At 40.5% G+C, this 26,762-nt stretch overlaps 1 protein-coding gene across 1 annotated transcript in view; it reads right to left on the reverse strand.

The window, feature by feature from the left end:
- Positions 1 to 529: 529 nt before the first annotated feature.
- Positions 530 to 26,762, reverse strand: part of LOC121542857 (hormone-sensitive lipase) — a 29,679-nt gene continuing 3,446 nt past the window's right edge. Inside the window, exons 2-6 of the mRNA XM_045220208.1 lie at positions 3,438 to 3,670; positions 2,636 to 2,920; positions 2,426 to 2,516; positions 1,240 to 1,385; positions 530 to 748 (exon numbers count right to left, since the gene is read on the reverse strand). Of these exons, the coding sequence (XP_045076143.1) occupies positions 530 to 748; positions 1,240 to 1,385; positions 2,426 to 2,516; positions 2,636 to 2,920; positions 3,438 to 3,670 (974 nt within the window). The remainder of the gene's footprint in view (positions 749 to 1,239; positions 1,386 to 2,425; positions 2,517 to 2,635; positions 2,921 to 3,437; positions 3,671 to 26,762) is intronic.

Below are 26,762 nucleotides of genomic sequence, written 5' to 3' on the forward strand. Positions count from 1 at the left end.
AAAATGTGTTAAATGAAGATAGATTAAACGGTTTTAAAAAAATGTAAAAACCGTGAAGTTTGGCAGGTAGCCAAGCAGCAACAAACAGCTTAGCACGGAAACAAGTGACGCGCTCAAAATGGAAGTGACAAAACAATAGCAAGGTGTCGAAAGTGTTTGACCAGGTGAATCCAAGAGACTTGCAGGTGGCTCCAATGGATTCTGTAACCACTCCCTCTTCAAATCAGGGTTGATTGGAAAAAGCTGTTCAAAAGAGGTCATAGTATTATCCTCTTTGTACTCCCTGAAGGAGGCCATGCAGCCAATACGCGTCTGAGTTTTTAATCTTTGTTTCCATTAAACATGTCATACAAATAAATGCATTTAAATTTATTATATGAAGAGTGCCTTGGCCCTTCTTACTTTTTGATCACATACAAAGGTGGTTTAAAATGTGGCTTGAAATATCCAATCCCATATGCTTTTTGGCTGTTCAGACTGCAGGAAAATAAACAGATAGAATATTTCAAAAAATTGGATTTGAGTCACTTCAAACTGCCAATATGAACAAGGCTTTAGTTACCTGTCCCTCCCTCAGCTCGTAGGAGATCAGCCTCATCTGCACGGGGCCAGGGCCGGTGTGGGCCGACGGGGCCTCTATGGTGACAGTGAGGTGGGGATCAGCCACCAGCGGGAGGTCAAAGGGCACAGGGGGCACTGAGAGGGCACGGTTCACCTTCACCTGGGTGGACGTCATACTGGCTAGACTCTGAGGGGGAGAGTGGAAAGCAATGAGGGGAGGAAGAAGATGATGACTGTCATTTGTCACAGACACACTGCAATGTTTCAGTCTTTTTCCTTTAGGAGGAGGAGGGACAAGAAAGAAAGAGGGAAGGGAGAGGGCAAATCGGATATAAACATTCGCAATTCACCATATCATTTCATTATTTTGTTTTGATCTTCCGGACATTTGTAGGTCAATAAACTTTACAAGAGACAATGCTGAGAGCATCTCCTCATGGCAGGAAAGCATCCAGTAAAATCTGAATATATCCACACAGTGACAGTATTACAAGCTCTGCAACTACATAACTATGAGAGGCATGAAAGAGAGTCAAGATAGCCAACAGGACAAACGCTGAGACAAACACATACAAGGGAAGAGTAATCTACCACTGAGCTGTACATTCCAGCGCAAGGGGACAGTATTCTACCAGCAACCTGTCCGAGGGTCAGGCCAGAGAGTGGTCAGTGACTCACAGATAGAACTTCTGTCTCTGTGATGTTCCAGAAGGCCTTCCAGAAGTGGACGTCCAGGTTCTGAGTGATGCGTTCAAACTCCGCCCCCCTTAGCTCCGGGTCGATGGCGTACTTCCCTGAGGTAAAGAAGGAGCTGGCTGCTACACCTGGTGAAAGATGGGTGGGGGGAAAGGAGATAGTGGAGGGATGGTTGTAGGAGGGAGGCAAGAAGGAGAGAGAAGGAGAGGGCGAGAAAGAGAGTTGCGGGTAAAAAGAGAGGGGGACAAGGTAGTGGAAATGGCAGAGAGAGGGAGAAATATACAGGTATGGATAAAGATGAATGACAGAAAAGGGACAGGGAAGAAGAGGGAGAGAGTGGAGGAGGAGAGGGAGTGAGTGACTGGACGCTAACACATCAAATCACCACATCAGAACATCAACTCACTGAGACAGAAACACAGGGAGGGGGCGGCAGTAAGAGATGGCCATGAGTGGAGGCAGTACATGCTACTGTTAAACAGAACTCTTTCAATATCTGTAGCTACAAGAGTGTATAGATTGTATGGCTATTTGTTCCGCCACAGCACTAAAACAGCTGATTCCCCTAATCTAATTAATCACTAAGACTTGGTTAATAGGTGACCACGGGGATAGCACAACTATGTCAAAGCCTGGCTCTATGTCCCAGACCGAGACTATGGCAGTGGTTAGGGGGACAAACACTCACCATACGGTGCAATACCTCCTTCCTCCACTGGAATGCAGCATACAGCACAAGACAGCGTTAGGTCATCCCGTGTGTGTGTGTGCAGTCACATGCTTCGTAAACAACAGGTGTAGACTAACAGTGAAATGCTTACTTGTGGATGTGTTCGAGTGTGTGTGAGTGTGCTCTATGGAGAAGGTGCTTTCTGTATCCACAAGTGTCCATATATCAATGACCTATGAAATGTTGGAATCCTTCTCAACTGTAATGTGATTTGGGGATTAAAAGAAAGTATTTAAAAACTGTGTGTGTGGGTGTGTGTTCATGGGTAATATAGTTAAGTGTCCCTTTAATTATGTATTGTATCTAGTATTGATATTCACCCTCACACTCCCTTCACGTTGCCATGTCAGTAGAATGGTTTAGGATGTAAATGAGAATGAATTAATGATTGAGTAGCTTTTGTTTTCATCAATAGGGAGGTTTGCTGGAGCCACTGACCAATGCCTGACTGGTGGCGTCTGTAGTTCTCTCCGAAGGCCACCAGGCCGATGGCTATGGTCTGCAGACAGGGCCGGATGGCTGGAGTGAACTGTCAGAGGAGAGTGACATGTCACAAATCACAAAATATTTTTCCCTGAGACTAACTAAAAGGGCCTCAAGGTCATCCCAAAAGTATCCCTCCCTCCCAGTCTCCTCTCCTCCCCCCACCTGGAATCCGAGGCAGCGTCCATAGAAGCAGCCCTTGTGCATGGAGGAGTACTCCCGGACAAAGCTCTGGCTGAGGCCGCTCTCCTCGTGGAAGAAGAGGTTTCCGTGGCTGTTGTCGTGCAGCAGTCGCTGGGCCAGGTAGAGCAGGGCTCTCAGCTGGCATAGGGCCGAGCAGTAGGCCTCCATCTCCCCTGCATTGTGGGCCGTCCGAAAGAAGATGCTGCGTCGGTTGGTGGAGATGTAGCGCCCCTTGTGGATGATGTGGAGAATGCAGCAGCGCACCACCTAGGAGAGGGGTGGGAGGAAAAGGAGAAGTGAGTGAGAGAAATAGGGGGGAGGAGATAAAGTGCTTGTGTGTGAGAGGTGGAAATAACATATATAAAAAAAGAGTATGTGCGAGAGGAAAAGACAGTGAATGTCTGAGAACAAAAAGCGACAGGTACAGAAAATGAGTGTGTGTGAGAGAGAGAGACAGAAATTCAGTGACTATTTAATAGAGGTAAGCAGCTGGCAGAGAGGTCATGATTTCTCATCAATAAAAGAGTGAGCCTGAAGAGGTACAGTAGAAGAGGTTCTATTCCAGACAAATTGGCTACCATGACACAATCAATTGGTAGCAAAAAGAAACTTGAATAAAAAATTAAAACTGAGGCATACAATGCTTGTGTTGAGTTTTTCCAATGTTGAGAGACCATCAGGCACACACACATATGCACTAAGAATGCTCACATATGACACATACACACTCCTTCAAACCCTCTTAACTAGGGAGTAGTTACACACACAAACCGTGCCACCCTACCTTGACTAGAGAGCGGTATCCGTTGGCTGGTATATGTGGGTCAAAGTCAAAGTGGTGGTAGATTGCAGCGAACCCATAGATGACAGGTTCCAGGCTGCGGGCGTGCTCCTGGATCAGGGTCATAGTGTCCACCAGCCGCTGTGCCGCTCCCCCCTGAGCACCCTCCGAGAAGAACATAGCATTCTCCTCACACACACTGTACAGGGCAGCAAACACCGCCTTGGTGTCCATCACTGGAAAGAGAGAGAAGATAGGGGAGAGAGGTCAGAGTGAAACAATCAGCATGCATCACCATACAAAGACTAATCCTGTATAATTCCAAAAAAATGATCTCTATAGGCTATACTTAATTCAAATGACTAATCCCACTATAACCAGCCTTATATAACAGGTGATTTGAAGTTAGATATACTAGACAACATACACATGGCCACATTCAAAACACTGCCATTGTTTGCGTCATTACCTAGCAACGCACTACTCCTTTTACAGATCCACCATCTCATCTGCCGAGCAACTTATAAAACTTAATCTCCACTGTAAAACGCTTAGACATTCTGACATTTGCAACATTGTTGCAATATTGAAATTTCTATCTCCACTATCTACCATAATAATGAACGTGTCGGGAAGAGACAAAGCTTTTCTCTGCCAGTCGAAATCAGGAATCAGTATCATTTGTTTTGATATATACAAAGAAATGTCAATAGAAAAACAGGTCAAATGAAACAAAACGCAGCTAGTTTGACACCTTTCCAGCTTCAGTCTGAAGTGATTGTGTTGGCTGTGTAGTTGGCTAGCAACCATTTTTGGGTAGTTTTGCTTTACATGGCAGTCAGAAAGAGACCATGTCACAGCCATGATAAATGTCATAACACATGGCCTCATGTATTATTGCTTAAGTATAAAAGCTGATTGAGTGAAATGTTGCACAAGCTGGGAATTCAATAAACTAAATCCAAGCTTCATTCCACTAAGACAGTCATGTAACTGGAGGCATGTAACTGGAGCAGAGAGCAAGTGTTGGAAAACAGTCTTGCTCCTTCCTCTCCTTCCTCTCTTGTGGTCCCAAAGGGAGGAACACGACTGACAAACAAGAGGAGTTCATCAAACAGAGTATCCATGCATTAATAATGAACTGAAATCCAAGCAATAAACACCTAACTTCCTGGTGGACTCCTTGTGGAGTACTCAGCCTGTACTCTGCCTGCCTGCTATATTGAGTTTTAGTGAGCCACCTGAGAGCACAGACTCCACAGCAGAGGCACAGGGCAGAGCAGCCCGGGTGACACAGGTACTTACTGTATAGAATGACCGAGATGGAGAGAGATGGGGAAAGAGAGAGGGGAGGTGGGAGAGCATGCAGAGAGACAGGGAGATGGTCAGAGTGAGAGCATGACAACACAAGGGAAATAAAGAGAGAGAGATAACACACAAGGGAGGGTGATTCATGTTCTCTCATACAGTCAAGGCCACTGATTCTAGGATCCAACAATGCTTCATCTAGGATCCAATAATGCATGTATATGATGAAAAGATAAGGAAGGCATTACAGGTACAACGCCTCTCTGCTAGAGAAATGATTGTGGGCCAGCAACAGACATGTATGGTACTGTACAACAGTCAGTTAGAGGGGCCATCACTTTGTTGTGAGGAAATGTAAGTGGATGAATCTCCACCTCCTGACATCCAGGCAGCAACTTGTCACACACACCAGTGAATCGCCCCATCCTCTATCCATCACTACATCCTTCTCCATTCGCTTCTCTCCTCAGAAAGCAATGGAATGACACACTAGGCATGTGATGTCTATCACTTGCTGGAGGGAGATCGCACAAAACTTCACAGCATTGAAGAAAAATTAATTATCAGGCTTATTCATTGCCAATTACTTATCCTCCTCCAAAGCATTAAGTAAATCCTGTGTAAATTACCTGCTATTCATCAGTTGACTGCTATATTGAGTACACCCTATCCACCCTAACCTTTGCCCTACATTACCCAACCACCCTCTCCAATTCCCCAAATTCTCAGCCTCCTCCGCTGCCAAGCATCCCAGAATGCAGCACTCCCTTCGGGACCAAACTCCTTTCCTTCCCCTAGCTCTTTGTATGCCATCTGTCATTTTCTCCCTCTCTCTGTGTCACCAACCAAGCGTCTACAAACAGAGGAGGGAGGGTGTGTGTGTGTTCACTGCCACCAACTCTGTCCAGTAGCAATGTGTCCAAAAGGGTTTGTTTCTGCAATGCTGGGCTCAGGGGCCACCAGCACCAGTGGCTGGACATGACACACAAGTATAGTAACACTGAAACAGACATTGGCTTAGCAAGAGCTTAGTACAACTAGATACTTAAACATTACATGACAAGTTCATTAAGTTTTGTGATTAAGTAAATCAGAAACCTAAACGGAACCTAAAAGAACCACGAAATTCTATTAAAACTTGGTATGTGAATTAGAAAGCAAAATACATTTGACAGAGTAAGGCCTTGTTTTATTTTAGAAGTTCTATGCATGTAATTTCCTATTAGTTCAAGTGGTTGGGAATATAGCCTAATGGGCATATATGAAACATATCCCATGACCTGCACTCTGCCACACTGAAAGGAAGAATAGAGAGGGAGAGATTTACGAGGCTTTAACAAAACAAGGAGGAATGACACAGGGAGAGGGAGAAAGTGATATGGACAGTCACAGGCGGAGAAGAATACTGCTGGAGTGAATGTGGCAAAAGGACAAGCGGAAGACAAATTCCTTCAGGTCAACCTTCTCGGAGACAAGAACACTCACTTGAAACACACTAAAAACGCAGAATGACCGAACATGTACTCGTGGACCACACACACGTTTTTCTTCACCGCTGGTGGTGTGCAGCTCAGTGTTTCCGCTGCAGTCATTTAGCGGTGGCGCCACTGCAACATTATTGCCGCAATGCCAAAGACATATGGAACATGAAAAAATATTTCTACCGAGGTGCACTTTGAAGATAATATGCTAAAACAGTCCTAATTTACTACTCCTCTGCAAACAAAACGAGTAATGAATAGAAAAACCAGAAAACCCCATAGTATAATAATGTATCTATTTACAGTCAGCTTGTTGTTAGTGAGTGCATACATTATTTTTTTCATACTGGCCCCCCGTGGGAATCGAACCGACAACCCTGGCGTTGCAAACGCCATGCTCTACCAACTGAGCTACATCCCTGTATAACTGCTGATACTGAATAAGCAGCAGATGTTGCAATTTGAACCAGACTAAAATCAGCATTATAGGCTCTCAAACTCAATAATATATTAGATAGATATCATCTTCTCACTAGCCTTACCACCGCTCCTCCTCTGCATCATGTGTGAATGATAATGCGTCATGCCTAATGCATTAGCCAACCATTTTCCATCAATAACATGCAAAGACATTCACCAAATGAATCCAGGATTAGCCTAATAATCTTCTCTCTCCTTCAAACTATTATCTGTGTCAGTTAAGGAAGCAGCAAGACAGAATGTAAGCTTCTGCTTTGCTTCGGTGAATCTAAAAAATATCTGTCAAGCATAGCAAAGCCAACTGACAAGTGCTGGTAATTCACTTGACTAAGGGCCGAGAATTTAGATCTGCATTAATGTATAATGCTAAAGTGAATTATGTATGTGTGCATAAGGCAGGAGATTATGTTTCTATCTATTGATTATTTTATTTTGCATAGAAGCGTGGGCTGTAGCATTTTACTTTTAAATTGTTTAGAATATACAATCAATCAAGTGTTTGGCACTCGCTATAGGCATCATGCATGTTTACTTTGAAAAAGTCACTGTAGAGAATAAAACATTCTGCCCACACCGCTACAGAAATGTGATCAAATTGACCATTGCTTTTTTTCCCTCTTTACTGCTGTGGCCTAACTCGAATAGTTCCAAATTATACAGCAAACATGTCGTCCCCCACGAATGATGCAGCGCACACCCTTGGGCCAATTGATATAACATATGACTAACACATTTCAGTTAATTACTACAGCTCCTGCCTTGGGCCAATCAGTGTAATTTTGTAAATGGCGGATCTCTATTGCAAGATGCATAATTCACCCAAGTTACTTCAAAATCGTCCCAGTGCTGTCTGAGATATTGCGTGTGACCAACAGACAACGACAGATCCACAGTCCCCTCCCCGATTCCATCATTGGGGATAAAGGGTGTTATTGTCACCATAAAAAGGTGACTGGAGGGCATTTTCCTGACAGCGTTATAATGCTTGTTCACATGCGCACAGTTTTATGACAGGTCTGATATGTACAGAAAACATGCGTATGTATGGCGTACGCCAAATGTATAAATCTCAATTTTTTAGACATACTTTCAGAAATGGCGCAAGCAGATATTTAGTGTGAAATTTACACAACAATTATAAATGAGGGCCCTGGTGTAAAAGTAGACTTATGCCATTTTCACTATTGTCAGAATGGTTGAAATGTAATGTGACTCTTTGGATCCCAGTTAGGTTCTTTCCACGATTGTAGATGGGTGTTAAGGACTGAACAGCTGTAGCTTGCTTCCATTTCTATAGACTTGTCTTTAGCGCCAAGTCCTAACTTGGTATAGGCTCTGAGATTAAATAGGCTATGATGCCGTGCTCCTATCGCACAACAATACTGTAGCCTATAACCATACTGTTAAATATTTTACATAAGCTTCCGGTCTATTACTGTATTGGCAGCATGTTTTAATCTTTGCAGTAATTTATGCTGTATTTTGTAAATGACTGTGGCAGTTTCGGAAAGAGAAAATGATTGAAAATGTGACCTGTTTCAGGAAGCTAGGCGTATGTCGCACATCACTACTTCACAGGAGAGGCATTTCCATGAATTATCTTGGCAGAAATGCCATCTGGAACATATGAACTTTCATGTGCCTTAATCAAACTTGTATGTAATCTGTAAATACGAATACAAATTTTTTATTACGAACCTAGTTGGTTTTGCCATGGAAAAAGACAGGAACCTTCCCGCTAGCCATGATTGGCTGAGATAATGGGTGGGCTGGACATGCCGAGAGTTGAGTTCGGATTGGTCTGCCATATACAATGCTTCTGTTGATAACATGAGCTGCTCAGTATGTGTAGATAATCCTTGCTAACGTGGCTTTTTTGAAAGACATGACGTTAGCCATGGAGAACTGCAAAAGTGTTGCTACTGCTCTCAACAACATTGCTGCAAAGAACAGTGGGAAAAAATTGTGATGACTACTTTCTGCACATGGTCAGTGAGAACCGGAATGACTTGACACAACGGGCCAAACAAGCTGTAGCTACAAACAAAACGGAACCGACACAGGACGTCTTAGTTAAACTGGGGTTCCAGTCTGCCGTGAAGCGTTCATCCATGTATCCTGAACAAAGTCCCGAGTTACAGTTCATATAAGGAAATCCGTCAACTAAAATACATTAGTTAGGCCCTAACCTCTGTATTTCACATGACTGGGAATACAGATAAGTATCTGTTGGTCACAGATACCTTTTATTTTTTTAAAGGTAGGGGCATGGATCAGAAAACAAGTCAGAATCTGGTGTGACCAGGATTTGTCTCATGCAGAGTGACATCTCCTTCGCATAGAGTTGATCAGGCTGTTCATTGTGGCCTGTAGAATATTGTCCCACTCCTCGTCAATGGTTGTGCGAAGTTGCTGGATATTGGTGGGAACTGGAACGCGCTGTCGTACACATTGAACCAGAGCATCCAAACATGCTCAATGGGTGACATGTCTGGTGAGTATGCAGGCAATGGAAGAACTGGGAAATGTTCAGCTTCCAGGAATTGCGTACAGATCCTTGCAACATGGGACCGTGCATTATCATGCTGAAACATGAGGTGATGGCGGTGGATGAATGGCACGACAATGGGCCTCAGGATCTCGCCACGGTATCTCAATGCCTTCAAATTTCCATTGATAACTTGCAGTTGCGTTCGTTGTCCGTAGCTTATGCCTGCCCCTACCATAACCCCTCTGCCACATGGGGGCACTCTGTTCACAACATTTGACATCAGCAAACCGCTCGCCCACACAACGCCTTGCACGTGGTCTTCGGTTGTGAGGCCGGTTGGACGTACTGCCAAATTCTCTAAAACTATGTTGGAGGCGGCTTATGGTAGAGAAATGGTAGAGAACTGAACATTCAATTCTCTGGCAAAAGCTCTGGTGGACATTCCTGCAGTCAGCATGCCAATTCCATGCTCCCTCAAAACATCTGTGGCATTGTGTTGTGACAAAACTGCACATTTTAGAGAGGCCTTTTCTTGTCCCCAGCACAAGGTGCACCTGTGTAATGATCATGCTGTTTAATAAACGTATTGATAATCCATCCACCTGACAGGTGTGGCATATCTAAAAAGGGATGCAAACAAATTTGTGCACAACGGTTTTGAGAAATAAGCCTTTTGTGCGTATGGAAACTTTTCTTTCAGCTCATAAAACATGAGACCAACACTTTACATGTTGCGTTTATATTTTTGTTTAGTGTATATGGGTAAGAGTCTAGCTACATTCAGATATAGGTTTCTAATTGTCAGAAAGTCGTATTCATTGCACCTTGATATGATGTTTTTATAGTGTAATGATGTCATGTCATAGTATCGTGGGGAACAGGTTAGAGTTACTAGATACGTGGTTAGGAGACAGAAAGTCTACATTCCTTATGTCAAAGTAGATTAGTGATGTTTAGGGTAGTATGATTGATGGACAGGATGTAATGACCTGGGGCAAAGGGTAATAATAACAACAGAGAAAGGGAGTGCCATGATGGTTTCCAGATGTATGTGAAAGGAAGATAACCAAGGGTATATAAGGGAGAGTAAATCTTTGTTCGATAGTTGGAAACAGCAAACGGCAAAGCTCTGTCCATTGCTGTCTCTAACCCGGTACCGATCATTAAACATTTGCATTAACTGTCTACAAAGTGTCTAAGTATATCCTTGCATCCTTGATTCTTTGATACCCGAGAAACTCATCATAACAGATTGCCGTCTTCACGAACAGGATGCAGTCTACAGCTCAACTAACAGGTAAACAGACTTTCATTATATTATTATGTTAAAATCTGCTTATGTGTGGTAAAGCTGAACTGTAACAAACTTTAAAATTCAATATTTTAAAAGGGGGACGATGAGTGGTGTTGAATTATGTAAAGGGATGTAAGGAGGAATATTAAATTGCATAATGACATGATTCAAAACAAGGTGTGTTAAGTAATTAGCATAAATTGGTAAAGAGAGACTGATGTGTTGTATCATCATGGGAGTAAATTAGGTTATGAAGCTCTGATGTGTTGGACCATCATAGGAGTAAATTAGAATAAGCTCTGATGTGTTGTATCATCATAGGAGTAAATTAGATTAAGCTCTGATGTGTTGTATCATCATAGGAGTAAATAGGTAAAGAGAGAAATAGGTTACGGACCTTTTTGATGTGGTAAAACATAATTAAATAAAAAGAGAATTAGACAAATGAATTCCTCAAAATGGCTAGGAGAGGGAGCCAATGACATATAACCTTTGAATCATAGCACCAAAATGACATTTCAAGGCAAACTACATTTTAATACATTATCAGGGTGGATATTTGATGCAAGTGTTTGAATTTACTAACATTGCATGAAATAATAATACAAAACAACGTGGAACCATATCTTAGTGATTTATCAGCATGGACAGATAATGACTATCCTCTTGATGGTAGTTTTAAAAGGGATAAATTACAAGTAGCGCGAAAAGATATCATTGACAATATCGCCGTAAGCATCACAAAATGGGATTTAGATTATATGAAAATGGTATATAAAGCATGTGATTTCATGAACGCACGATGGCCTGGAAATGGGATTAATAATAAGAAAAGTCAGATAAGGCATTATGCAATGGAACGACATAGGCTACTTTATGAAAAGAGTGTAGAAATTATTTTGTGTGCATAATAAGTATGTAAATGCGTATGATAAGGTCATATAATAAGTTACGATATATCATAGAATATCAAGGAGGGGTAAATAGAGCTTGATGTTGTTTTAGAGAGTAGTGGAAAGTCTGTTTTCTGGGACAGGCATGGCAGTGTCCTTGGAATTTACAGGCTGTGTTTTTCTGGTTCCACTGGGAGAATGAATGAGGATTGTTAAACTAACTTAAGTATTCTTTGATGCGAGTACCTAGAAGTTTCTAACGGTCTATATGGAGTTTACTCCTGAGTGGCGCAGTGGTCTAAGGCACTGCATCGCAGTGCTAACTGTGCCACTAGATCCTGGTTCGAATCCAGGCTCTGTCGCAGCCGGCCGCGACCGGGAGACTCATGGGCGGCGCACAATTGGCCCAGCGTCGTCCAGGGTAGGGGAGGGAATGGCCGGCAGGGATGTAGCTCAGTTGATAGAGCATGGCGTTTGCAACGCCAGGGTTGTGGGTTCGATTCCCACGGGGGGCCAGTATAAAAAAATATGTATTCACTAACTGTAAGTCGCTCTGGATAAGAGCGTCTGCTAAATGACTAAAATGTAAAATTATGTGACAAATGTGAAAATATGATCCATTTTACATATGGTAGGTGATTATTAGAGGTTTCATAAAATAATAATTGGAATAATTATATATTGGCTTGCTCACCCAAACGTAGACGTACGTCGTGGGTGGAAAAGTAATTAATATGGGTTTTCTAAGTTTGTACCATAGTTGGATAATGTGATTGAGATAAGATTTAAGGAATAAACTGACCGTGAGTAAAGTGGTTAAAGACGTAAGTTATAATATTGTACAAAGCCAATTTAGGGTTTCCATCAAAATAAAACTCATTATGGAGCGAATATGATGTAATAAAGGAATTACATTATGTCGCAAGGGAAACATAATCAAATCAAATTTTATTGGTCACATGCGCCGAATACAACAGGTGCAGACATTACAGTGAAATGCTTACTTACAGCCCTTAACCAACAGTGCATTTATTTTTAACAAAAAAAGTACAAATAAAACAACAAAAAAAGTGTTGAGAAAAAAAAGAGCAGAAGTAAAATAAAGTAACAGTAGGGAGGCTATATATACAGGGGGGTACCGTTGCAGAGTCAATGTGCGGGGGCACCGGCTAGTTGAGGTAGTTGAGGTAATATGTACATGTGGGTAGAGTTAAAGTGACTATGCATAAATAATTAACAGAGTAGCGGCAGTGTAAAAAGGATGGGGTGGGGGGGCAGTGCAAATAGTCCGGGTAGCCATGATTAGCTGTTCAGGAGTCTTATGGCTTGGGGGTAATCCGTTTTATTAAATCACCAGATCTATTTCCAAATCAATAAATGTGGATTTGACTCGTTGACTGCTAATTTATTCATTTTGAGCACGTGAGAGATTTGCAAAGAAACGATTTTTTAAGGCTATTTTCTTGTAATTGTGTCGTTATTATGTACCAGAGGTTAAGACTACAAATCATTGTAGTTGGGCTACTTGTGGGACTTATTGTCTTTTCGAAAGGCATCGGTTCCATGGTACTGACTAAAATCTGGGATTTGGAGTATAATTCACATGATGGTATGTGTGCTTGAATGGATACTACAAAGTATTTGGTTTGGCGATGTTGAATGGAAGATTTGTAGCGTGGTGCGTGGTTTAAATAGAAAGACTCACTTATTTCACAAGAATAGCGAGACGATTGAGTGGTAGTAATTATTTTGGGCGTTGACTAATGGGTTTGCTAGATAAGTGATTGAGAATGGTGGTGTAATGTTTATAAATAAATTGGATAGTGATTATATGGATAAGAATTCAATATATGATGGTAAACTACAGCAAGTGTTTGATATTACTTGTAGGTAACTATCCTTTCTACGTAGGCTCTCTTCTATATTATGATAATGGAGGAGTGTTGGTTTCAGATGAGAAGTGGCTAAGATTTTAGTTGATTACAAGAGAAATAGGATATAGTTTAAGACGCATGAAGAAGTGAATGTCTTATATTGTAATAGATAAACTGAACCGAACATGACGTTACTAAAGCAATTTAGGATGGTTAATGTTGTTATGTTCGTTTTTAAACCCTATGATGGAGGTAAATGTAGAACGCTGTTTGAAAGTGTGTTTTATTAGGTCTGCTAGTAAAAATGGAAGAAGGTCCATGTTTTTTTGTTTGCGGGTGTTAATCATTGGGGCTCGCTGTAACGTGGGAGCGCTATAGGGAATGTTATGTTAGGTGTAAAAGGATCAATGGTTGCTGTGGAGAAGAGAGTCATAAGGGTTGAATGTTTGGTGTGAAAGGGCTAGCTAGTTAGTGGTGCGTACTAGTGACATCACTTGCTATGCAACATGGAAGTGGTTGTTTAACTTTACATTTATGTCATTTGGTGGACGCTCTTGTCCGGAGCGAATTGCAGTTAGTGAGTGCATGCATATTTTTTTCATACTGGCCCCCGGGGGAATCGAACACAGCCCTGGCGTTGCAAACGCAATGCTATATCAAATTAGCTACATGGGGTCTTGCTTTGAAAGGAACGCAGATTTTGTATGGTGTTTCGATGGTAAATGTTGTCGATATGTGTAGAGGGTCCCTGGTTCAAACTCAGGGAGGGACAGAAAGCAAAACTATTCTATTGATGATATTGACCTAGATCACGAGGTGAATTGATTGTCTTAACAACTCATAGCGAATAGTAAAACATAGTAATTAAAGTGGCATATCGGTGAATATATGTTTTATTTGTTTTGACTATAACTTCATAATAATGTATATTTTGTTGAGGTAACGTTATATGGAAAGGTAGCGATAGAGAATAATAGATATTGTAGAGGGTTTACAAAGTAAGTAAGTTCATTGGGTGATGAGACATGTTGAATTGAATTGTTTAAAGATGATATGTAGGAAGCATTGGGATGATATGAAGAATGTCTAGATAGGTGAATGTGGAACGTTATTTGATCATTGGTAATTATTATTACATTATATAGTTTGTTTAAACAACATTGAGTTATGCAGACAGTTCATTATTTCTAAAAACAATAATCTGTTTATGGTACGTTGAACAATGGGATATAGTTTTTACTTTTAGGATGATGGATTATGTAAACATTTTTGTAAAGTATGAAGTTATTAAACAATAGGTTTATATTTTAAAACATCAATGCAACAGGTTGCAATGATTAAATTAATATCAGGGGAAACAGATATTTCCAATGTTGATTGATCTAGTAACGATACTAGGATAATTTGATATGGGATCAAAAGGAGCAGATTTAGGGGTTGAATAATCATTGTGAGAATTACAGAGGATGAAGTCTGAAGGGTAATCAATTTTTAAATAATCATTGTAAGCTCAGAGAACATTGAGTGGTTTTCATATTTTTAGACATTTTAGTTAATCTTTTTATGGAGTAGTTATGAGGAGTTAGATTGATACAAACGATTATTGATGAGATAGGACTGTGGATATATGTATCATGTTTTGTGTGTACTTACTATCTTTGGAATACTGATTGTAAATGAATGTTAACGACATGTATCATTTCTATTCCAGGAGCAAGGGGATTTCCTTATCTCATTGGAATATTGCTCAGGGCTAGGGTGGAACAGTTAGTAAAATTAAGTAGTCTTATTTTTAGGTCGTAAAAAAGGGAGCTACCAAATTAAGTAAGGCCTGGCTATTTTTGTTTGTTGTTTTTCAAATTGGATTTTTCATATAAAACACAACACACATAGTATGGTGTTTATAAAAGGGTTGTTATTTTTCAACAGGTAAAAGGTGATAGGTCTTAAAGGAGCACAGTGAATTTTATGACGTTTTTTATTTTTTGACTGAGTTTTGGGTATACAGTGGGGAGAACAAGTATTTGATACACTGCCGATTTTGCAGGTTTTCCTACTTACAAAGCATGTAGAGGTCTGTAATTTTTATCATAGGTACACTTCAACTGTGAGAGACGGAATCTAAAACAAAAATCCAGAAAATCACATTGTATGATTTTTAAGTAATTAATTTGCATTTTATTGCATGACATAAGTATTTGATCAACTACCAACCAGTAAGAATTCCGTCTCTCACAGACCTGTTAGTTTTTCTTTAAGAAGCCCTCCTGTTCTCCACTCATTACCTGTATTAACTGCACCTGTTTGAACTCGTTACCTGTATAAAAGACACCTGTCCACACACTCAATCAAACAGACTCCAACCTCTCCACAATGGCCAAGACCAGAGAGCTGTGTAAGGACATCAGGGATAAAATTGTAGACCTGCACAAGGCTGGGATGGGCTACAGGACAATAGGCAAGCAGCTTGGTGAGAAGGCAACAACTGTTGGCGCAATTATTAGAAAATGGAAATAGTTCAAGATGACGGTCAATCACCCTCGGTCTGGGGCTCCATGCAAGATCTCACCTCGTGGGGCATCAATGATCATGAGGAAGGTAAGGGATCAGCCCAGAACTACACGGCAGGACCTGGTCAATGACCTGAAGAGAGCTGGGACCACAGTCTCAAAGAAAACCATTAGTAACACACTACGCCGTCATGGATTGAAATCCTGCAGCGCACGCAAGGTCCCCCTGCTCAAGCCAGCGCATGTCCAGGCCCGTCTGAAGTTTGCCAATGACCATCTGGATGATCCAGAGGAGGAATGGGAGAAGGTCGTGTGGTCTGATGAGACAAAAATATAGCTTTTTGGTCTAAACTCCACACGCCGTGTTTGGAGGAAGAAGAAGGATGAGTACAACCCCAAGAACACCATCCCAACCGTGAAGCATGGAGGTGGAAACATCATTCTTTGGGGATGCTTTTCTGCAAAGGGGACAGGACGACTGCACCGTATTGAGGGGAGGATGGATGGGGCCATGTATCGCGAGATCTTGGCCAACAACCTCCTTCCCTCCGTAAGAGCATTGAAGATGGGTCGTGGCTGGGTCTTCCAGCATGACAACGACCCGAAACACACAGCCAGGGCAACTAAGGAGTAAGAAGCATCTCAAGGTCCTGGAGTGGCCTAGCCAGTCTCCAGACCTGAACCCAATAGAAAATCTTTGGAGCGAGCTGAAAGTCCGTATTGCCCAGCGACAGCCCCGAAACCTGAAGGATCTGGAGAAGGTCTGTATGGAGGAGTGGGCCAAAATCCCTGCTGCAGTGTGTGCAAACCTGGTCAAGACCTACAGGAAACGTATGATCTCTGTAATTGCAAACAAAGGTTTCTGTACCAAATATTAAGTTCTGCTTTTCTGATGTATGAAATACTTATGTCATGCAATAAAATGCAAATGAATTACTTAAAAATCATACAATGTGATTTTCTGGATTTTCGTTTTAGATTCCGTCTCTCACAGTTGAAGTGTACCTATGATAGAAATTACAGACCTCTACATGCTTTGTAAGTAGGAAAACCTGCAAAATCAGCAGTCTATCAAATACTTGTTCTCCCCAATGTACATGATTTCTTATGAGAATAAATGTCATGAGGATTTAATGTACACTTGGGGTACATAACATTTATGAGATGTTTTGAATATTGGTAATGTTTAGTATACTATAGGATGGAACAATTCATTTAATGATTTCAATGACCGCTGCAATCTGTCCTGGCTTTATAGTGTGACTTGATCACCCGCACTGTAAATCCTGGAGGCATGATGAACTGAGGGTTAGTTATGATTAGGATAATTGTGAAGAAGTTTATAATTTGGTAATAATATATAGTAGATAAAGAGAGAGGGAGCTATCCTGAATGAGGGATACCTGTTGCTAGTTAGTTGTACTAATCTTGGATTACTTTACGGGATAGAAGTAAATTGTGGTGTTATCCAATGTTGTCATTTTATTATGATTTAATAAACAACGTTGGTGTTTTGTTTTTGAAAGCATGAATCACGTTGTGACTCGTGTTCAAATAAGGGGGTAGTAATGATGGTAAGATTATTTATTGGTACAATTGAAAATCATAGTAAGAATTTGAGCAGTAGTAATTAATGTGTTATGGGTCAGATTAAATGTTTTAGGGGAAATGTATTTGTGGTATAAGGCATGATGTAGAGGAAGCATGTCTATGAAACTAGTGACAATAAGATGCAAGAATGTGCACTTCCTAATCAAGGTTATTACTGACTGATAAGTACTGTGTAAAGTAGCATACTGTGTCTCAACTAACAATGTTATGAAGTTTTCTTTAAAAAAGGTGAAGGCTTCTGGGCCAGAACTAATAGGAAAATCTGTGCTTTTTATGTGCATGAGAGACTGTGTGGCAGTAGAGGATTAAAGAAGTAAGAGCTGGACAGAATCTAGGTGGTGGTTAGTACTAGTTGTTACGGGCTACCTCAAGGAAGGGAAAGTAGAAGAGAGATTTGTGCATATATTTGTCCCAATGTAGGAGTGTTAAAAATATCATAGGAGGAAGATGGAATTGTCACTGTGGAGCATTGTTTTTGTGTCTATGTCTGTGTGTCATTGCAGCTGTGAATCTTGAATTCAATATTGGTGCGATGCAAGAAGGACATGGTACACAGAGCAATGTGAATAGAAATGGGGAAGTATATTAGAAATTGGTATTAGGAATAATTGTTAAAACATAATAATCTGTCATATGGTGAATGTTTATATGGATTTATTGGTTTAGATATGAAATCAATTAAACTGTTGTGTTTGTCTTCTAGTGAGATAAATACAGATTATGTCTTGATGCATAGTAGGGATCATTTGGCCTAGCATGGTGTGAACCTAGATAAATAAATAAAAGTAACAAACTATGAACCGGCTGAAGATGAATATCAGAGGCGTTGAAGACGTTTTTGTAAAATACCACTTCTACATGCAACTGGTCGACATTTACATTTTAGTCATTTAGCAGACGCTCTTATCCAGAGCGACTTACAGTTAGTGAGTGCATACATTATATATTTTTTCATACTGGCCCCCCGTGGGAATCGAACCCACAACCCTGGCATTGCAAACGCCATGCTCTACCAACATCCCTGCCGGCCATTCCCTCCCCTACCCTGGACGATGCTGGGCCAATTGTGCGCCGCCCCATGGGTCTCCCGGTCGCGGCCGGCTACGACAGAGCCTGGATTCGAACCAGGATCTCTAGTGGCACAGCTAGCACTGCGATGCAGTGCCTTAGACCACTGCGCCACTCGGGAGTCTACAACAACCAATCGAAGATATCAAAGGATATAATTTCTCATGTTGTTGGTATAATGGTTGGCAAATGGAGAAGACAATGAGGTTGTGGAGTTGGTGGTGAATAGAATGAGACATTGTAGTTGTGACATTGTTATGGGCAAGTCATTTTGAAATATGAAGATGTCTGAAGAACGTATTGAAGAGACGCAAGAAGATTTAAGTGCCGGGGGAGACAAAGGGGTTGCTTAGCTGTGTTGATAATAAAATTGGATTTATCTAAATTTGATAATTTGGGTAGTAGGTATATACACTGGTAAATTAATAGTATTAAGAATGCATTGAGATAATTATCTGTATTTATTATCAGGATAAGGAAGGTCATAATTCAATTATGGATGTTTATAATGTATGTTAATATAAGTATACATTCGGGCAGTTGTAATGGGTGATTAAGTTGAGGGTTTTAATTTTCATTGATATGGATAAAGTGAATCAATAAGGATTGTCATTTTAAATTTGGTTAAGTCATTTGGTTGGTTATAAGTATAAGATTAATGAGTGATTTAAGTAAATCATTGGTATGTATTAGTATTTTTATTTTCAGAATGAAGGATATTGATTGTTAAATTGAGAAATGTTTTATATAGATATTATGGGTTAAAACAGTAATACATTAAGGTAATGTCTTAGGATACATTTATATGATTTATTTTGAGTGGACATTGTTGAATCATACTGTTTTAAACATGGAAGTTAAGGTGAGGATTGTGAATGACATCATGAATATGTTGATTAATTGGGTTAATGTTAGCATATTGGTCATTATATACATTTGAAGTAGTGGGTGATATTGATAGGGACGTTTAGAGTGGTAAATATCTATGTTGATAGGCAAGTACTTAATTGGTTATTATCATGGGGTTATGATATTTTCATATGATCTGAATTTGGTTGAATTCTTAAAGCAGGAATAGTTGAGGGATGTGATGATTTAACAGGGAGTGAAAATAGAGTGTTATAATGTGTATGTCATATCAGGTATATTAGGAGAACAAAGTCGGAGTTGAACATTGTATCTTTTAACAATGATGGGTTTTTAAGAATTGGGTCTGAGATGTTACTCAGAATATGCAAGTGATAATCACATAGTATTGGATGCTATTATAGTAGATAAAGAGGGAATATGTGATTATATGGGGGATACATGTTGGATAGTAAGATTAGGAAGGTATTGGTAATTTAAATAAAGCTATGGGAAATATTAGAGACATATAGGAAGGTATTATGAGTATGAATAGAGATGTATCAGTCAATATAAATGAAAGGAAAGAAAGGATATATGTGTTATTCCAGGTTAGAGTACATTGATAATGTTGATTGGGGAAATGTTAAATTGGAAATGTATAAAGTGGATTTTAAGATTTACAGGATCGAAGATGTGGACAGATGACTATCTTAGTAGATCAGATAGAGCCCCTTGTGACCAGTGAAAAGCTTAGGGTTCATCTGATGGCGCAGGGATGATGAAGACAGGGAATATTTTGTTATATTCATGTGTTCAGATTATAATATCCATACAAAGTGTCATGGATCTTTGTATTTGTGGGGATGATGTCATGATGGTCACAATTTAGTTGATGGATGTTTTTCTTGGTAGCATGTATAAGATGATGGGTCAGTTTTCTAGTCAAAGATACAGTGGGGGAAAAAAGTATTTAGTCAGCCACCAATTGTGCAAGATCTCCCACTTAAAAAGATGAGAGAGGCCTGTAATTTTCATCATAGGTACACGTCAACTATGACAGACAAAATGAGAATTTTTTTCCCAGAAAATCACATTGTAGGATTTTTAATGAATTTATTTGGAAATTATGGTGGAAAATAAGTATTTGGTCAATAACAAAAGTTTCTCAATACTTGGTTATATACCCTTTCTTGGCAATGACACAGGTCAAACGTTTTCTGTAAGTCTTCACAAGGTTTTCACACACTGTTGCTGGTATTTTGGCCCATTCCTCCATGCAGATCTCCTCTAGAGCAGTGATGTTTTGGGGCTGTCGCTGGGCAACACGGACTTTCAACTCCCTCCAAAGATTTATGGGGTTGAGATCTGGAGACTGGCTAGGCCACTCCAGGACCTTGAAATGCTTCTTACGAAGCCACTCCTTCGTTGCCCGGGCGGTGTTTTTGGGATCATTGTCATGCTGAAAGACCCAGCCACGTTTCATCTTCAATGCCCTTGCTGATGGAAGGAGGTTTTCACTCAAAATCTCACGATACATGGCCCCATTCATTCTTTCCTTTACACGGATCAGTCGTCCTGGTCCCTTTGCAGAAAAACAGCCCCGAAGCATGATGTTTCCACCCCCATGCTTCACAGTAGGTATGGTGTTCTTTGGATGCAACTCAGCATTCTTTGTCCTCCAAACACGACGAGTTGAGTTTTTACCAAAAAGTTATATTTTGGTTTCATCTGACATTCTCCCAATCCTCTTCTGGATCATCCAAATGCACTCTAGCAAACTTCAGACGGGCCTGGACATGTACTGGCTTAAGCAGAGGGACACGTCTGGCACTGCAGGATTTGAGTCCCTGGCAGCGTAGTGTGTTACTGATGGTAGGCTTTGTTACTTTGGTCCCAGCTCTCTGCAGGTCATTCACTAGGTCCCCCCGTGTGGTTCTGGGATTTTTGCTCACCGTTCTTGTGATCATTTTGACCCCACGGGGTGAGATCTTGCGTGGAGCCCCAGATCGAGGGAGATTATCAGTGGTCTTGTATGTCTTCCATTTCCTAATAATTGCTCCCACAGTTGATTTCTTCAAACCAAGCTGCTTACCTATTGCAGATTCAGTCTTCCCAGCCTGGTGCAGGTCTACAATTTACTTTCTGGTGTCCTTGACAGCTCTTTGGTCTTGGCCATAGTGGAGTTTGGAGTGTGACTGTTTGAGGTTGTGGACAGGTGTCTTTTATACTGATAACAAATTCAAACAGGTGCCATTAATACAGGTAACGAGTGGAGGACAGAGGAGCCTCTTAAAGAAGAAGTTACAGGTCTGTGAGAGCCAGAAATCTTGCTTGTTTGTAGGTGACCAAATACTTATTTTCCACCATAATTTGCAAATAAATTCATTAAAAATCCTACAATGTGATTTTCTGGGAAAAAAATTCTCATTTTGTCTGTCATAGTTGACGTGTACCTATGATGAAAATTGCAGGCCTCTCTCATCTTTTTAAGTGGGAGAACTTGCACAATTGGTGGCTGACTAAATACTTTTTCCCCCCACTGTGTGTGTATATATATATATATATATACATACATACACACTACTGTGGGGGAATATTGTATTTTAGATTAATTTATGGGGGTTAAGTGATCTTACCACAAGATTTTTAAAAAAAAAAAGTGGATTGATATGATGTTTTTATAGTGTGATGATGTCATGGTATCGTGGGGAACAGGTTAGAGTTACTAGATAAGTGGTTAGGAGACAGAAAGTCTACATTCCTTATGTCAAAGTAGATTAGTGATGTTTAGGGTAGTATGATTGATGGACAGGATGTAATGACCTGGGGCAAAGGGTAATAATAACAGAGAAAGGGAGTGCCATGATGGTTTCCAGATGTATGTGAAAGGAAGATAACCAAGGGTATATATAAGGGAGAGTGAATCTTTGTTCGATAGTTGGAAACAGCTAACGGCAAAGCTCTGTCCATTGTTGTCTCTAACCCGGTACCGATAATTAAACATTTGCATTAACTGTCAAAGTGTCTAAGTATATCCTTGCTTGATTCTTTGATACCCGAGAAACTCATCATAACACACCTTAAAGCGTACTGTTACAAAAAAAGACTCCACTTTGCCAGATGATTACATGACCCATCAAGTTAGCCAGGTGTGTCTGGGGTTGATTACGGCCATCTATTGTATTTCATGAACATGTGTCTAGATAAAAGTGACCCATCCACTTAGCAAGATGTGGCTGGGGGGTGGTTACAGCACTTCTTTCACATGACCCAACAATTTAGACAAGTGTGTATGGGTAAGCATCATCTAATAATTAAATATGTATTAAATATTTTTATCTGGACACTTTATTTTTGATATTACTACAACGCAAATATGCAAGTAACCATTTCACTGCACCGAATTACTTTCCCAATGTTCCCCAACTGCAGTGTATAATATAATTTTTTTTAGTTCTGAGTCTCTACTTTTATCCAATGTAAAAAACATCACTTCAAATTTTGCAACATAAGACTGAATCGTGGTGATCAGTCAAATTGTTGTGGACCTGTCAGCATAACGTTTGAATTCAACAATGTTTTGCATTGACTTTCCCCCCAACCTAATATGCTGGACTGCCCACAAATTCTGAAACATTGTCAAAGTAATACTTCAAAGTAAAACATCAACTGTCTCCATGTTAACCTGAAATTTGACTGTTGACTACAGACCGGCTGCCTATGGCATACAGCAAAACTTGAAATACATAGCCTATTTACTAAGATACTAGGCCCAATTAAATGAGATGAGCATGGTCATTTGTTGTATTGGCTACTTCGAGATACTAACCCATCACGGCCAGAAATGTGAGGAATATATTCTGCAATGGTTATGAAAACAACAGATTCCTATGTCAAATTTTTTGCTTCTCTCACTAACACCAAATAGCTGGATCTTGTTTTTATGAATAAGTGTCTCATAGCCCCCATTTGAACAAAATACTTAGGCTACTTGCCTGCTTGCAATACTTCAACCACTAGACAATGCGTACGCTGTCTGTTTTGTACTCACGCAACATTTATAAATGAGGTCCCTGGCCCACTAATTATACTGAGAACATCCTGAGAGGGCAAGAGGACAACTCAGACCCTTCAACCACCAATCAATTAAACTAATCAAATTAGTGAAAGCAGCTGTATACTATATTCTCTCTCAAGTCTATAGAGATGGAGGCAGCCTAAGCAAGCAACAGCTGTTCAGTTCATATCACCCATCTAAAATCTTGGAAAGAACCTAACTGGGTTTCAATCAGTCGCACTATAACCATTCTGACCTGTCAACTTTTACACCAGGCAGTTAAGTGTAAATAACCACACTGAACTAAAAGTGACACCTGGACCCATGACATTAAAACTGGATGAATACAGGCATTAATAAATCATGTACAACAACTACCACCAGTGGCATAACAGACTTATAATGAGCCCTACAGGGGGATGGTGTGGGTGGGTGAGAAAAAGGAGAACGTAAATCATGTGTATGAGCAGGCAAATACACATAGAGGCATTAAGCATGCTGCAGGCCACAACTACTCTAAAGCCATAAGAGTATAAACAGGTTTTTTTTTACCCGTGTCCGGGTTCATGGTTCTGTCCTTGTCGGTCTCCTCTCTTCAACAACAGCAAGGAGAGAAGGAGGAAAGAGAGAGAGTGAGAGGGTGGAAGTAGTAAAAAAAGAGAGCGAGAGATGGGGTTTTGTGATTGGTCCTCCCTCCTTCCCCTTTTCTCTCCGTCCCCTGTCTGTTTTTGTTTGTGTCAGGCAGCATGTCATTCCTCATCCACTTCCAACCAGTCTTGTTTTTCTTTTCTCTCCGTTCTGTTCCCCCACTCTGTTTTAAAGGGCAGGGATTCTTCAGCCACATGCCAGCAGTCCCACTGAGCTACACTCTGGGGCCATGACTCTTCACCCAGTCAGGGGAAGACAGACAACTGTGTACGCATGCACACAGTATACACACAGAACTGAGCAAGGGGATTGGGTGCATGCATGTGCCCTGATGTCTGATTGAAATAATACCATTTTGAAAATGCAGACATAGCCTAACCTCTGTCTCTCTCCCCCTGGCAGTTAGTAACCTTGGCTGTTATTGGCTGTTCAGCATGCAACTCCCAGTGACCTTCAGCCTAATTGGCAGATACCATGGTCAAAGACAACTGTGTGTGAGCGTGAACGAGTGAGTGCATTCCTTTTGTCGGGTTCTAGTAGAGCTGGGTGATATGGACAAAAATCCACTGCAATAAATTGACCCAAAAAATTGCACTAACAATAAATCAGCGATAAATTACGAGAAATCATTTTTGGGGAGGTGCTAGAGCTGCCCGATATGAAAAAAAGTAATATTGCGATAAATTTAACTACTTTGTGCGATAAAATGTTTTAATGGACAGTTAATTTACATTAGTGGCAGGGCTCTAGAAAATGTTTTCCAGTGCCAAGCCATTTCATATAACATCCAGGAAATGCAATTTTGATATTTTGATGTGCAACCTGTCAAAATAGGATCCAGAATGATCAGATTTATTTTTGGCTCGTCAGAGAATTTGTTGACATCTTTGTGCATATTGGAGTATAATATTCACCACCTGAGGAAGTGGGAACTCAAAACACTTAATAGATTGCTAACTCTAAATATGATATTGTTGCTAGATAGTCATGTAGGCTAATTGATTAATCTACCAGTAAATGTAGGCTAATGTCCTACAAAAACTTTCCAGTAATTTTTGTTTTTTGTCCCAGCTCTAGGCTTTAGATCCTTCATTTTATAGTTGAGGTAAGACAGTTGTAAGGTATTTCAAAGTAATATTCCTCTAGATCAGGGCTGCCCAACCCTCTTCCTGGAGATCTACTGTCCTGTAGGTTTTCAGTCCAACCCTAATTTAGCATATCTGATTCAGCTAGTTAAGGTCTTGTTGAGCAGCTAATAAGTAGAATCAGGTGTGTTAAATTAGGGTTGGACTGAAAACCCACAGGACGGTAGATCTCCAGGAAGAGGGTTGGGCAGCCCTGCCCTAGATCAGAGAGTAGGCCTACATTTCATTCACTGAATTTACTGGAAGTACATTCAAAAGTATGGTAAAGTAGGCTATAGTACACACTCTAATTAAAAATGTAGACTTTGTGCATGAAAAACCGTCCAACTACGCCTCTTTCTCATCGATGTGTCATGTATGAAAAAAAAATATGAAAAAAAGAAACATGTATGCACTCACTAACTGTAAGTCGCTCTGGATAAGAGCGTCTGCTAAATGACTAAAATGTCAAATGTAATTCTGGTCATGCACGCAGCGGCTAGCCACTGTAGCTAGCCAGAAACTCTCCCCGTATGTGTTGACGTCATTTCACAGGATTTGTTTTTGGATGGAAGATGTAGAGATCGGTAAGAAATAGCTTCTGTGGCCAAATATTTATTTATATATTTTTTTTGTTAAGCTTTAAATGACACGCCTCAAAAGCATCTTAAGGCTAAGTTCATCGTTAGAACCTTCGTAGGAGCATCGTTAAATCTCTGAGTTGCACTTGAAAACGCTCGTAATCTAAAAAGCCTGCCTCAGACCAGCTAAGTGCTTCGTTAGATGCTTTTTTGCCCTACTGCGTCACTTTATACACAGAAGATCTCCACGAAACAGACTCACATGGTTAATCGGTCTGTGATCGCTAATAACTTCAGAACAACGTTGACTACAAATACAAAGTTGCCAATGTCTACGCAATTGATATGAACAAGTGACATAAAAAGATGCTTCAAATGAAAAACTAGATGACTGCATTAAAATATAAACAGTAGGCTATAGGCCTATTTTAATTATATTGAAATACGTTTAATGTTCAATCGATTGAGTTCTATTTTGCTACAGGCTACTGTCTAATTTGTCTCAATATATTTAGAATCCTAGATGCCATCGTCTGCCATTGTCCCCTTCCCTTGAGCAAGTCACTTAACCCCCACACAACAACAGCTCCACAGGTGTCCAGTGTGGCAGCACCCTGCTGCAAACTCTTCAACCTGTGTGTCTTTCGGAGAGGTTGGGAGCAGAAGTCAAATTTCAGTTGGACCTTGTGTACAATTGACGACTAAAGTGATCTTAATCTACAGCCTACTGCACACACTTACAAACACACACTTACTACACCCCAAACACCTCATACTTTGTCTGAACATGAGAGTTCAAGTTTTAATAAACAGTAGTAGTGAAACTTTGAATGTGTACTATTTAGGGATGCTGAGATGTACATGTAGGCCAGACCAAGTCTTGAGAAATGTCTACGTCTGCCCCAGGCCTGAACCTCATTGTTGGATGTACTGTACAGTACAGTACGTGCCAGGGCAGCAGCTGGATTGGTTGTACGCAGTGCTTTCCAAACAGTGGGAACAAGTTATCTTGTTGTGGATGGCAGCTCAGCTCTTTCCTCCTGGATTGCAGCTTGAGAC

Source organism: Coregonus clupeaformis, unplaced genomic scaffold (assembly GCF_020615455.1).
Source record: "Coregonus clupeaformis isolate EN_2021a unplaced genomic scaffold, ASM2061545v1 scaf3348, whole genome shotgun sequence".
In the NCBI taxonomy this organism is placed as follows: Eukaryota; Metazoa; Chordata; class Actinopteri; order Salmoniformes; family Salmonidae; genus Coregonus; species Coregonus clupeaformis.